Source organism: Rhincodon typus, chromosome 1 (genome assembly GCF_021869965.1).
Source record: "Rhincodon typus isolate 14 chromosome 1, sRhiTyp1.1, whole genome shotgun sequence".
In the NCBI taxonomy this organism is placed as follows: Eukaryota; Metazoa; Chordata; class Chondrichthyes; order Orectolobiformes; family Rhincodontidae; genus Rhincodon; species Rhincodon typus.
In genome coordinates this window covers 167957942-167971908 of record NC_063332.1, presented here as the reverse complement: position 1 = coordinate 167971908, position 13967 = coordinate 167957942, and the positions used below count along the sequence as shown (strand labels likewise).

The 13967-nt window shown below is 42.3% G+C and overlaps 1 protein-coding gene across 1 annotated transcript in view; it reads right to left on the bottom strand.

Moving 5' to 3' along the window:
- Positions 1-6953: 6953 nt before the first annotated feature.
- tbck (TBC1 domain containing kinase) overlaps positions 6954-13967 on the bottom strand; it is a 147846-nt gene continuing 140832 nt past the window's right edge. Inside the window, exon 23 of the mRNA XM_048611333.1 lies at positions 6954-8353. Within this exon, the coding sequence (XP_048467290.1) occupies positions 8243-8353 (111 nt within the window). The 3' untranslated portion in view covers positions 6954-8242. The remainder of the gene's footprint in view (positions 8354-13967) is intronic.

Here is a 13967-nt window from a genome sequence, read left to right as displayed (position 1 = left end):
TTTGAGTCAACAAGCACATCATTTGTGTTGAACTGTATTTTGAACTGTTCCTACATTGTTGTACAGGATCTGAATTTCAGCTGTGTTTTTTTTTTGATGAGCTGGAGCTTTAGGAATACATTGAGTGAATGTCTTTTCATTGCTGAGTTAAGCACAAATTCAGTTTCACATCAGGGGAGCAGCACACGTGCGCTAACGGAAACCCATCACGTTGAGCAGATGGAAGAAGTCATGAGGCATGCAGATGTAGAAACAAGGTCTAATATTGAGACTGAGTCAGTCGATATAAGGCATTAATTGGCAGGAAACATGGGTTCAAGTCCCACCTGTTCCAGGGGTGTGTAATAACATCTCTGAACAGGTTGATTAGTAAAATATGTAAGTCATTAATTGACCAACTTAAGTAAGGACAAAAAGGTGCTCTAGCTTCAAAGTCAAAGTCAATGCCTTTACAAATTTGGAAAGAAATGGTTTAAAATATCCTCCTCCATCTTTGTCAGAGAACAGCCTCCAACATCTGTAAGTACACATGTGGAATCAGCACCTGAGTGCATTAATGTAGATGCCAGTGTCATGAAAGCCAGCTGTTGTTTGATGTAGCAAATTAATTGCTAATAACAATGGCAGCTGTAAATCTTGGATCAATCTGATAGCATTCCTGGTCATTACTGTGAAAAACTGAGAGTAATTTTTAGTGGTTGTACATTTGTATCTAATGGTAGAAATCTGGAAGTTGCCGACAGTAGCACCCTACTCCTCCACAGTGCTTTGTTGCAGTCTTTGCATATAATCAAAAGAGTAATTTCAATGAATTTCAAGTTTTGACGGTATTCTCACTGGAAAATACAATGTTTGACTTGTTCAATGAGGTATAACTGAGTTTCTTAAATCTGCTAATTACAGCTGAACCTCTGAATAATTACATTTACAATTGTTAATTGTCATTCCTTCATAATAACATTTAAAGGTTTAATGTTTTTAAAACTATAAACATATTTATCAAAGTTTTTGTTATTTTTGTTTCTACCTTACTCTTATGTAATGTCCCAATCTTTTCTATTTCATAGTTTTTAACTTCCTTATTTACAGTCAGTGGGAGTTCTTCAATTTAATTGGATTAGACAGCTTGATGCCTTCACTATTGATTGATGACGTAACTCTCTTACAGATGGTGCCAGGTTAAAAATCATGGTGGGATTGGGATGGTGTCAAATCCACCAAAGTTTTGGGAGTGCTTTCATCCCCCATTATCCCCCCGTCCTCCAAGGTTAGTGCTCCTCACTATCTCTCCACCACAGCTTGCAAAATCTCAAGCTAAAAAAATTACCAGCTGATGTGCTACTGACCAGGTTGGGGGGGGTCAAAATTGGACAGAAATAGACCCCTATGAACATGTTAGAGGAGCGGCATTATTAATCTGGTGTCAAACTTTATAGTAGTTCCCCTAGCTCTTTCCAGTTTGTCTCTTTTTGGATAATACCTTATCTGCTTGTTCACGGAAATAATAAGATAAAATAAATACTTTCCTAAAGAACAACCTTTATGTAGAAAATCTCAATTTTCAAAAAAAATGTACTGAGCATTCGTGTGATTCAAACATTAAAAATCTCCAGTCACTAATCTTTAAGATTCAGGATTACACATTAATCATTGACATGGATTCTTTCTCATGGTTGCTCTTTAGTCAATTAAAACACACTAATTAAAATCCTAACAGCAACATCACAAGGTGAAAAATATCCATTGGCTGAACACTTACTCCTGGCAAATCTAGCTCCTTATTAGAATGCAGTTCAAGGTCCAGAATTGATTTCATCCTAATCTAATAATCCTTACTATGCTCAAACAAGTTAAATTTTCTCAATAGAAGCCATGATTATGGGAACAGAAAGCTCACATAAAGCTTCCATTGTTCACTGGTATTTACAGTGTGGAGTAGCTATTAGGCAGCAGGATAAAATCCCCAGTCTGTGTCTCTGATAATCACTGGAAATCATGCCCCAATACATGTTTGCTTTCAGTACTTTTGTTGGGCAGAATGAACAGCTCATTTGGGACAAGGTCCCAGTGAGTGGAAACTGGACATAATGAAGGGTGAAAGGGCATCAGATGCCACTGATTTCAGTGTTCCAGCAGAACGAACATTAATTGCTTGGTAACACATTGCTTAAAATGAAAAGAAACACAAAATCAAAGCTTTGTCTTGCAGCCAACAGGATTAGGATGCAAGAAATCAAATGTCAGAAGGGAACCCCAATTTACGCAGCATTTAAAGAGGTTGCTGATTCATTGCAGCATAGTTGGCATGGATCTATTAACTGTCAATCTTAGGTAGCTGATTGGTTGGGGCATTGACAACAGGATTGCAACAGGAATTTTTTCTCTATTCATTTGTGGGATGTGGGTATCGCTCGCTGGCCAGCATTTCTTGCCTATCCCTAGTTGCCCTTGAGAAGGTGGTGGTGAGCTGCCTTCTTGAACTGCTGCAGTTCACCTGCTGTGGGTTGACCCACGATGCCGTTAGGGAGGGAATTCCAGGATTTTGACCCAGCGACAGCGAAGGAGCGGCGATATATTTCCACGTCAGGATGGTGAGTGGCTTAGAGGTGGTGGTGTTCCCGTATGTCTGATGCCCTTGTCCTTCTAGATGGAAGCGGTCATGTCAGGATCTTTGGTGAATTTCTGCATAGCATCCTGTCGATGGTACACACTGCTGCTACTGAGCGTCGGTGGTGAAGGAGTGGATGCTTGGGGATGTGGTGCCTGTCAAGCGGGCTGCCTTGTCCTGGATGGTGTCGAGCTTCTTTAGTGTTGTTGAGCCTGCACTCATCCAGGCAGGTGGGGTGTATTCCATCCTGACTTGTGCCTTGTAGATAGCAGACAGGCTTTGAGGAGTCAGGAGGTGAGTTACTTGCCGCAGTATTCCAAGCTTCTGTCCTGCTGTTGTAGCCATTGTGTTTATGTGGTGAGTCCAGTTGAGTTTCTGGTCAATGATGACCCCCCAGGATGTTGATGGTGGGGGATTCAGTGATGGTAACATCATTGAATGTCAAGGGGCAGTGGTTAGACTGTCTCTTATTAGTGATGGTCATAGCCTGGCATTTGTGTGGCATGAATGTCAGTTGCCACTTGTCAGCCCAAGCCTGGATATTATCCAGATCTTGTTGCATTTGAACATGGACTGCATCAGTATTTGAGGAGTCATGAATGGTGCTGAGCATTGTGCAATCATCGGTGAACATCCCCACTTCTGACCTTATGATAGAGGGAAGGTCATTGATGAAGCAGCTGAAGATGGTTGGGCCTAGGACACTACCCTGAGGAACTCCTGCAGAGATGTCCTGGAGCTGAGATGATTGACGTCCAACAACTACAATCATCTTCCTATGTGTCAGGTATGACTCCAACCATCGGAGAGTTTGCCCCCTAGTACCCATTGATTCCAGTTTTGCTAGGGCTCCTTGATGCCACACTCGGTCAAATGCAGCCTTGATATCAACGGCTGTCACTCTCGCCCCACCTCTGGAATTCAGCTCTTTTGTCCATGTTTGAACCAAGACTGTAATGAGATCAGGAGTTGAGTGGCCCTGGTGGAACCCAAACTGGGCGTCACTGAGCAGGTTATTTCTGAGCAGGTGCTGTTTGATAGCAATGTTGACGACATCTTCCATCACTTTATCGATGACCGACAGTAGACTGATGGGGCAGTAATCAGCTGGGTTGGGTTTGTCCTGCTTTTTGTGTACAGGACATACTTGGGCAATTTTCCACATTGTCAGGTAGATACCCATGCTGTAACTGTACTGGAACAGCTTGGTTAGGGGAGCGGCAAGTTCTGGAGCACAAGTCTTCTGTATTACTGCCGGAAAGTTGTCAGGGCCAATAGCCTTTGCAGTATCCAGCGTCTCCAACCATTTCTTAATATCACGTGGAGTGAATTGAATTGGCTAAAGACTGGTATCTGTAATGCTGGGGATCACTGGAGGAGGCTGAGATGGATCATCTACTCAGCATTTCTGGCTGAAGATTGTTGCGAATGCTTCAGCCTTATCTTTTGCGCTGATGTGTTGGGGTCTTCCATCATTGAGGATGGGGATATTTGTGGACCCTCCTCCTCCAGTGAGTTGTTTAATTGTCCACCACCATTCACCACTGGACTGTGGCAGGACTGCAGAGTTTAGCTCTGATCTGTTGGTTGTGGGATCGCTTATCTCTGTCTATTACCTGCTGCTTTTGCTGTTCAGTATGCAAGCAGTCCTGTTTGGTGGCTTCACCAGGTTGATACCTCATCTTCAGGTCTGCCTGGTGCTGCTCCTGGCATGCCCTCCTGCACTCTCCATTGAACCAGGGTTGATCCCCTGGCTTGATGGTAATGGTTGAGTGGGGGATATGCTGGGCTATGAGGTTACAGATTGTGCTGGAGTACAATTCTGCTACTGTTGATGGCCCACAGTGCCTCATGGATGCCCAGTCTGGAGTTGCTAGATCTGTGTGAAGTCTGTCCCATTTAGCACGGTGATAGTACCACACAACACGATGGAAGTTGTTCTCCATGGGAAGGCGTGACTTTGTCTCCACAAGTACTGTGCGACGGTCACTTTTACCAATACTGTCATGGACAGATGCAACTGCAGCTGCAGCTGACAGATTAGTAAGGATGAGGTGGGTCAGTAGTTAGCACTGCTGCCTCACAGTGCCAGGGACCCAGGTTCGATTCCACCTTCAACTGCCTATCTGTGTGGAGTCTGCACATTCTCCCTGTGTCTGCGTGAGTTTCCTCTGGGTGCTCTGATTTTCTCCCACAGTCCAAAGATGTGCAGGCTAGGTGGATTGGCCGTGCTAAATTACCTGTAGTGTCCAGGGATGTGTAGATTAGGGGGATGGGTCTGGGTGGGATGCTAATGTGTGTCGGTGTGGACTTGTTGGGCCAAAGGGCCTGTTTCCACATTGTAGGGATTCTATGATCTATGTTTTTCCCTCTTGTTGGTTCCCTCACCACCTGCCGCAGACCCAGTCTAGCAGCTGTGTCCTTTAGGACCCGACCAGCTCGATCAGTAGTACTGCTGCCGAGCCACTCTTGGTGGTGGATGTTAAAATCCCCCATCCAGAGTACCTCTTGTGCCCTTGCCATCCCCAGTGCTTCCTGTAAGTGTTGTTCAACATGGAGGAGTACCGTTTCATCAGCTGAGGGAGGATGGTATGTGGTAATCAGCAGGAGGTTTCCTTGCCCATGTTTAACCTGAAGCCATGAAACGTCATGGGGTCCAGAGTCAAAGTTGAGGACTCCCAGAGCTCCCAACTGTGTACCACTGTGCCACCATCTCTGCTGGGTCTGTCCTGCCAGTGGGACAGGACATATCCAGGGATGATGGTGATGGTGTCTGGGACATAGTCATACTCACAGAATCATAGCTTACAGACAATGTCAGACTGTTGCTTAACTAGTCTGGGGAAGGGTTATGGTGACTGTCAGCAATGAAAACAGTGCAATATATGCAAAGCTGCTTTTGTCTACTCAGACGTGGTCCCTGATGGGTGAATATATGTAGCTTCTGGCAAATTAAATGCATTGCAAGCCCTACTGATAATTTTAAATTGATTTCTGATGTAATTCTTAGTCGAGTCTGGATTATTTAGTAAATGCTGTCTAGTTGCAGAATTGTATCTCATACTGGACACTACACCCCAAGTATTGTAAGCATGGGCTGGTTAAACACAGCTGAAGCACTGCACGCTACAGGTGGTCAAAGGGATGTGTTGTTTGATATAGTATTTGGGCATTACATTTTAGAAGATTTTATGTAAAAATACCGCACCTTGCAGAATCAAGTGTCATTACTACCTCTTGCCACTGGTTCACACACATTTTGCAGCACATAACGGTGGCAATTTTCTGTGGAGGTTCTTCACCCAGACTGTGAGAGCTGTCGATTTATTTCGTGTGCTTGCTTAGTGCACTCTCCGTGATCATTGTGACTTTGTATCCATTCCACAAACACTGTGCCCTCAAGGCAGCTCCTGAACTCCTTATCTGCTGACGCCTCAACCTAAATGGTTTCCTTGGCTGTTTTTGTCAGTGGTGGTTTGCTATTGCCTTCCACTCTTGGAGACAGGTCAAGGAAGTAAGTCCCAAGTTGACCTTCACTGCAATGGGAATTGAAAAAGTTCTTGGAGTCATTTTGAACTACACGCTAGCCCTCTTAACTAACCAGGCACCTATTGTAACTATACAGACAGTCTACTTCTTTCCTGATCAATGTTTCTATACCATCCCTTAGTGCTTGAACTTTCTCGAATGCCATTTTGCCTGTTCAGAAGGGTCCACATTTGCAAGATTAAATTGTTTGCTGAAGCCACAGATGCTAACGGATCTGTTGAAAGCTTAATCTCAAGAATCTCAACATTTCCTTCCTGACTTAAAAATCACTCTCTACAAGTTAAGAAGCCTGAACAGTGTTAATGAATGCAGTGAAACTCTTAAGGATGGAAAGCCATTGAACATTGTGTTTTCCAATTTGAGTAATGGTCTTCTAAGTACCATATATATACACACCATCAAACGGGCAGCCCCAGATTCCCTTATTATTACTGTTGTGCTATTTACTGGGACTGGGACAAATCTGCCCATTCATTGATTCTCCATTTCAATCCCTATTCACACCTACCTTTAGGACGTTCATTTCATGCACCTCTTCCTGAAATGACCTGCCTGTGACTGATTCTGCTTTTTGGGATATCACAATGCAAACAAGAACACGGCCCATCACTCTGCTCTTCCCTACTGACCACACACTTTAAATGACTGCTCCAGAAATGTCTCAGCAGTATAACAGAAATCTTTAGTGAGCATTTCCCAATGGGAGCTTTATAATATCATTTCAAATTGGCATCACGAATCTGAATGGCTTGAAATGATGCCAATGCCAGTCAGGAATGATACTAATCTCAGACAGTTTGGTGGGAGAACTGAATATCTCAGATTTTATTTTTGCAGGGGGTTAGGTCACCAGAAGCCAAATTTGTTAATGCATTGAATTTATCCATTGAGGAAGCAGTTTCCTTTAATGTTGCTCTAATTTTTCTCTTTGTCTACTGTCTCCAAATGGATACAGTAGCCATCAATACACATAGGAAAAAAAGTGGGTAAGTGGGGTTGAGCTACAGCACAACCATCATCCCTGTAAATAATGAAATAGATCCAAGGACTGAATGGAATTCCAGTTACTGCATTCCCAGTGCCTTTGGAGTGGAATGATACTGCTTTACGGATTTGTATTTCTTCAGGTAAGTAGTTATACAAAGAAAATCAGGGATTTGAAGGCAGACAGTTGGATACTTTACCTTTCAGAAGTGCATTCGAAATGCATACATCAGGCGTATTAGACTCTGTCACAAAACATGGCATTGTTTACAGAGTGCACTTGAAATGATTCCCTGTTGGACACTGGACACTGTATTTAAGGAGAAAGATCAGACAATCACATGCACTCACACTATTAGGCAATGTAAAGCTTAAGAACATGACAAATAGAGACCTCAGTCATGTGCGGCTTAAAGTTCGAAACAAAATTTTAAGGACAAATGTCAGAGAAGCCAGGATTCTCTGAAATGAACAGTTTCCAGCTAAAGTTATGGTGAAGCCCTTTCAGTACTTAGCTGGTCATTCAGGATTATGGAAGAGCCCATTATGAAAAGCTAATTTAATAGCAGTAATTCTATTGTTCCTTCTGGAGTCAGAGCTAAAGAGGCTCTTTGTAATAACCTGCTTACTGCAGAAGGACAGCCAGAATTTTACTCTAGGTCTCTTTATACTGTTTCAGATCCCAAAACAATTGACAAAAAGGAAATCGAGAAGTTTTCTTTGGTGTATACTATTTAAATAAAGATGGTTTTGGAATATTCCATTAAAATCACTGTTCACAATCATTGATACAGTCTCATTTTTGTAGAAACCAATCATTTGATTCACAATGGGTCTGATAGCTGAATGGCACTCAGATGTGTACTTTTACTCAATCAGTGCTGGACATCAGAAACTACCATCCTTCAGATTATGTCCTGGGTTACCATTGGTGTCAAACTTGACTATGTCACTACATCACAGGTTACGGAGTATGCACAGCTAACGATTCACAGAGAGGAGTTTTTAATCTTGACTGCCAGTGTTCCTCTTGCTTTAGTGCTGGTGCTGTCATTGTCTCAGTAAGGTCCAAACTTTTCATTCCATTGTGAATGGAAAGATTCAGATCTGAGGTGAAGGGACCATAAGTAGTCCAGTTGGCTTCATCTTGTTGATGCCTCCATCCAAGATGCAGACTCGCGGGTAACCCAGCTTCACTAAATGAGCTGTGAACTGAAGAAGAAAGACAGAGTCATTAGCTACAGAAACATCCTAAGTGTAATCACCTCACTGATTAAAGTACGGATGGATTACTGCAAGGATAACTGGGTGAAGAATGTCCAATAGCTGTTTCATTCAACTTATCTGGGGAAGAAGGTCCTCAGTCCTATATGTGACTCCAGTCCGAATCCAACTTGGTTGACTCTCAATTTCCCTCTGAGGTACCTTAGCAAGCCATTTTGTTCAAGGTACGATGGATGGGCAATACCAACAGTGCCCATGTACTGGGATGATTGAAAAAATCCTCACCAAATGTACAAGGTCTTTGCGTAATGAAACCCAAACAGAGGCTCATCATTAAATTTGTAATATAGGGACTGTTAAGTTAAAAAAAAATGCTTCAGCACTGGGTTTCCATAAAGTGGGAGTTGGTAAAATTCCCATCACCATTAAAGAGGCTCCCACCCACTTGCTTTCATGTTGGAGCAGGATACAGTCGGGCGGATAATGAGGCCAGAAAGCCCACGTCCATGTACCAGGACATCAGTCTTGTTGTAACCGTGACTATTAAGCTCTGAACCCCTTACCACCAACATTCTTTCCTTCACCTCCATTCCCCCCAACTGTCCTACAACCAACGCTCCTTTACATTTCCCCTCATAGCTTCAAAATCCCAGCTACGTGCCCTCTATACCCACTTTTCCAGTTTCCATTATACACAAACAGCAAGCCACTAGTAAGTATGAAAAATTTCTGAAATGTTCCTGAAACTGAGACAAGATGCAAAGAGACATAAAAATTCATCTGTACAAGAGCCATTCCTCTTATAACTATTTTACAGCTGTCAATCAATCCCCTGTAAACTGTGCCTACATTGCCTACAGGGCTAAGTCCATTAACCATTCTTGGAACTCTACCAAGCATTCATAATGGGGCTACTGAAAACTGTATCAACAAAGTAAAGTGAGTAGATGGTCAGACATTGGTTTATCCACATGTAGGTGCTTGTGGCTATATTCCTTGCATTTTTGCTACAACAATTCTTTAAAGTGAAATTTATCTTTTTATTTTGAGAATCATCTAACTCTTAACTCACATTTAATTTATCTTGGTTCTGATTCATTTTGAAGTAAAACCTAGAAAAAGTGGAATTTCAGTAATTTCTTCAAGTGGTGGTCATTCGGTAAATTTGGTTATTTTGATTTCCTTCTCCCCCACTAGGATCATATAAAATTTACTGTAGTGTGGTGCTGTTATTTGAGGGGCACATGTTGGACAGAACACCAGAAGAACACTCTGTTATTCTTTGAGTGCTGCTTTGAGATATTTCTTTTAAGAGCAAGGAAGCAGAATCTTGGTTTAACAACATCTCCGAACACAGCATCTTCCCTGGTTGTGGTCTCAGGACCTGGAACAGTACTGGCTCCTGTTTCCCACCCCTGGATGTTTACTAATCTGTAAACTGGCAGTTCAAGACTTGGCTGAAAGCAGGATTTTTAATTGGTACTAGGAACTACGAGGTGCAGAATTGTCAGTGTTGAGTCTAGTTTATTTCAGAAGTACATGCCCTAAAATTTTAACTAAATAGTATTTTAGCAAGTTGACAGGTTCTATAAACCATCACTGGAGTAGACCACAAATAACCAGCACATGCTGGTAAAGCTGGAAAACTTACACAGCACTGTTAAAACATTCATCATCCATTCGCTGGTCCCTTCCTTCACAATACAGTGACTTAACCACTCATTAAGATCACTTCCTTCAGAATGGACAACGCCTTACTGCGTTGCTTCCCAAAAAGGAATAAAATTTATTCCCATTTTCAGAAATCACTGGCAATTATTAGTAAATACTAAAGCACTAAGTTTGACTGCAGTTTAACTGCATTAAGGACTGTTTCTTCTAGCAAACAGAAGATGCAGCATAGATCTGAAACAGATCTTCATGATTAAGAACAGGCTGTGTGGGCTAGACATGAAGAAGATGCTTTCATTTAAAAGTGAGAATATGGAACTCACTGTCAATTGTAGTGGTTGAGGCAAATGATATAGATTTATTTAAGGAGAAGCTGGATAAGCGCATGTGAGAGGAAGGAATAGAAGAACTTGTTGATAGGGTTAAATGAAATAGGTGGAGAGAGGATTTATGGGGTACGTAAACTCTGACATGGACCAATCTGGTTCTGTAGAAGAGTCATATCAGTCTTGAAACATTAACTGTCTCTCTCTTCACAGATGCTGCCAGGCCTGCTGTGTTTCTCCACCACTTTCTCATATGCTTATATTTGGCATGTACCAGTTATGCTGAAAGGCTTTTTCTAACGTGTCAGATGCTAAGCAGTTCTACATAAGGTGATGGAGAAGCAAAAATTCAAATTGTGTTGCAAAGTTACTTCAGGTGCACACCTGGAATGGTATCAGTCAGATAATCAGGCAAGTACTATCACTGAATAACTGTCTGCTTTTTGTCCCCCTTATATTCTGTTGTGAGTATTTCCTTAAACCTCCCTTGCTACAGGTTTATGCCTCACCAACGTGGAACCTTCATACTAGAGGTATGACAAAGATTTCCTTAAAGGGAAGTTCTTCTTTAGCTCTCCTTCACTTAACCAGCTCTCAGCACAGTGGCTGGCACTATCCCATAATATCTTTCACTGACCAACACTGCCTTGTTCAGCACGCAACTTGACACTGACTTAGCACCTACTGAGAATGGGAAGCACCTGGATTTCATGATCCACTCAAGACTGAAGCAACAAGATACAAACGATGCTTAGCTGCCAAATTACTTCACCTTACTTTACACAACTGGACCAGATTAAGGTGGTGATGCATTTAAAAGTATCAAAGTGGATAGAAATTGACATTTTCCAAATATTGATGGGTCTGGAAGAAGGGAATGTGTGATGAAATGCAAGCTGTTTAGACCATAGATATTGAAAAAACATGCATGCTGACATTAAACAGGCTGACAATTTCTATAAACTGTTATTAAACGGGATTGCAAATAACCATTACAGGCAATTCAAACCAAAAATCCTCAACACTGAATGATGCATGTTTACATATTCTCTCATCCTCTACATGACTCAGCCATCGATCATGCTTAATGTCTCCAGCATCACCATCATTTACAGTGCTATAGCCCACTCCAGCATGATTTTTCATTTCTATATTTGAGCAATACTAGCATTATCAACAAAACCAAAACGATGGGCTTGCCTGCAATTTAACTGCATCAAGCAATTTAAGCAGACAGCAACCGAAGCAGAGGCCGTACAGCTAATTTCCTTGGAACTGCTCCCAATATATGTTCAGGATTTAGTAAGAGGTCATAAAGGTGTTCACACAGAATGGGAGTAAAGGGATAAAATAATACAGCATGGGCAAAAGACCAGAACTCCAGAGGTGATGTGAGTGGATGCCCTTGACATCAAGGGTTTGGGGGTGGGGGGAGAATCTCTCACCTGCCTTGAACCATACCTGCTACATAGAAGATGGTTGTAGTCATTGAAGGTTAGTCATCCAGCTCCAGGACATCATTTCAGAAGTTCCTCAGGGTAATATCTTAGGTCCAACCATTTTCAGCTGCTTCAGTGAACTTCTTTCCTCATTAAGGCTGGAAGCAGGGATTTCACTGGTATCTGCACACTATTCCGCACCACTCATGACTCTTCAGACATTGAAGCAGTCTATATCCAAATGCAGCAAATCCTGGACAATATCCAGGTTCAGGCTGACAATTGATCAATGATATTTGCGTACTTAAGCTCTTTGCAATGACAACCTCCAGCAACAGGAAATCTCATCATCGCCTCTTGCCATTCAATAGCATTACAGTTACTGACTCCCCCACTATCCATAGCCTGAGGGCTACCATTGACCAAAAACTGAACTGGACTTGCCATATAAATATCGTGGCTACAAGAGGGCAGAGGCTTGGAATCTTGTAGCAAGTAACTCCTAAAACCTGACCACCATTGATAAGACATAAGTCAGGAGTGTGATAGAATACTCTCTCCTTGCCTGGATGAATGCAGCCGCAGTCAAGATCACTCAAGAAGCTTGATACCATCCAGGACAAAAGCAGTCCACTTGCACTACATCCACAAATATTCACACCTGCCATCACTTACCCTCAGTAGCAGCAGTGGGTCCTATCTGTGAGATGTGCTTCAGAATTTCAGCAATCCTCCATGGGCAGCCCCTTACAAACCTCCATCCTTTAGAAGGACTAGATACACCACTACCTATGAGCCCCTCCAAGCAATATACGATCCTCACTTGGAGAAAAAATCACCATGACTTCATTTGTGGTTGGGTCAAAACCATGGAACTCCCTCCCCAGCAGCACTGAGGGCATGTCTGAACTTAATGGGCTGTAGCAGTTCAAGAAGGCAACTCACCACCATTTTCTCAAAGGGGCAACTAGGGATGGGCTATAAATGCTGGGTCAGACAATGAAGCCTACATCCTATGAAGTAAAAAAAGCAGCTATTCGGGATTAGGATAGCTATATATTTGGAGGCTAAGACCAACACAGACTGCTGTGCTGCACCAGTTCCTTATGTAGTAACAGACCGATATTGGGCTAAAAAAAAAATTACACATGTACAACAGAAAAGGTTGGCCTGGACTCTTGTTCAAACCAGTACAGTAAGGAGTTAGGAAGTCAATAGAAATTTTGATGTTTATTGTGAGGGGGATGGAGTTCAAGTACAAGGAAGTGCTGCTACAATTGTACAGGATTTTGGGAAGCCACACCTGGTGTGCTGTCTACAACTTTGGCCTCTGTATCTAACAAAGGATATACTTGCCTCAAATGGAATGTAACAAAAGGTTGATAATTGCAACAATGGTTCCCTAAATATATTCCTGGGATGAGAGGGCTGTCTGATGAAAAGAGATTGAGTCAAATAGGCCTGGAGTTTAGAAAAGTGAGGAGATGACCTTATTGAAAGAGAGGTCTTGACAGTCCTGCCAGAGAGGCTTCTCCTTCTCAGTAGAGAGTTTAAAACCAGGGGGTATACTCTCAAAGCAAGATAGCCATTTATTACTGATATAAGGAGAAATTTCTTCACTCAGGGGGTCGTGGAACTTTGGATTTCTTTAACCGAGTCAGCTGAACACATTCAACGCCGGGATCAATAGATTTTTGGACTCTAGCTGAATCAAAGGATTTGTGGAGCAGGCAGGAAAGATCAGGCATAATCTTACTGAATGACGGGGCAAGCTCCAGGGGTCCTGCTCTTGTTTCCTATGTTCTTCAACCAACAGTGCAGTGAGAGAGAAAGAAGGTTGTAGATTTTGTACTTTGTGTCTGGAGCTATGTAATTTGTCGATTGAAATATCCACCCCAAGCTCCAACAAGGCCTGGAATTCTTGAGGGTCACTTGTCACATTTTGTCTGTAATGAAGCATTTGAGCTATCTTAAAAATTCTGTTATCAGTACTCTTTGATTCAAGGTCACTTTAAATTAAGTACACAAAGTGAATGGAATGCACGCTAACAGAACTCCCTCGACAGAAGACAGGATCAAATATGCAGAGATAGTAGGAACTGCAGATGCTGGAGAATCGGAGACAACAAGGTGCACAGCTGGATGAACACAGCAGGCCAAGCAGCA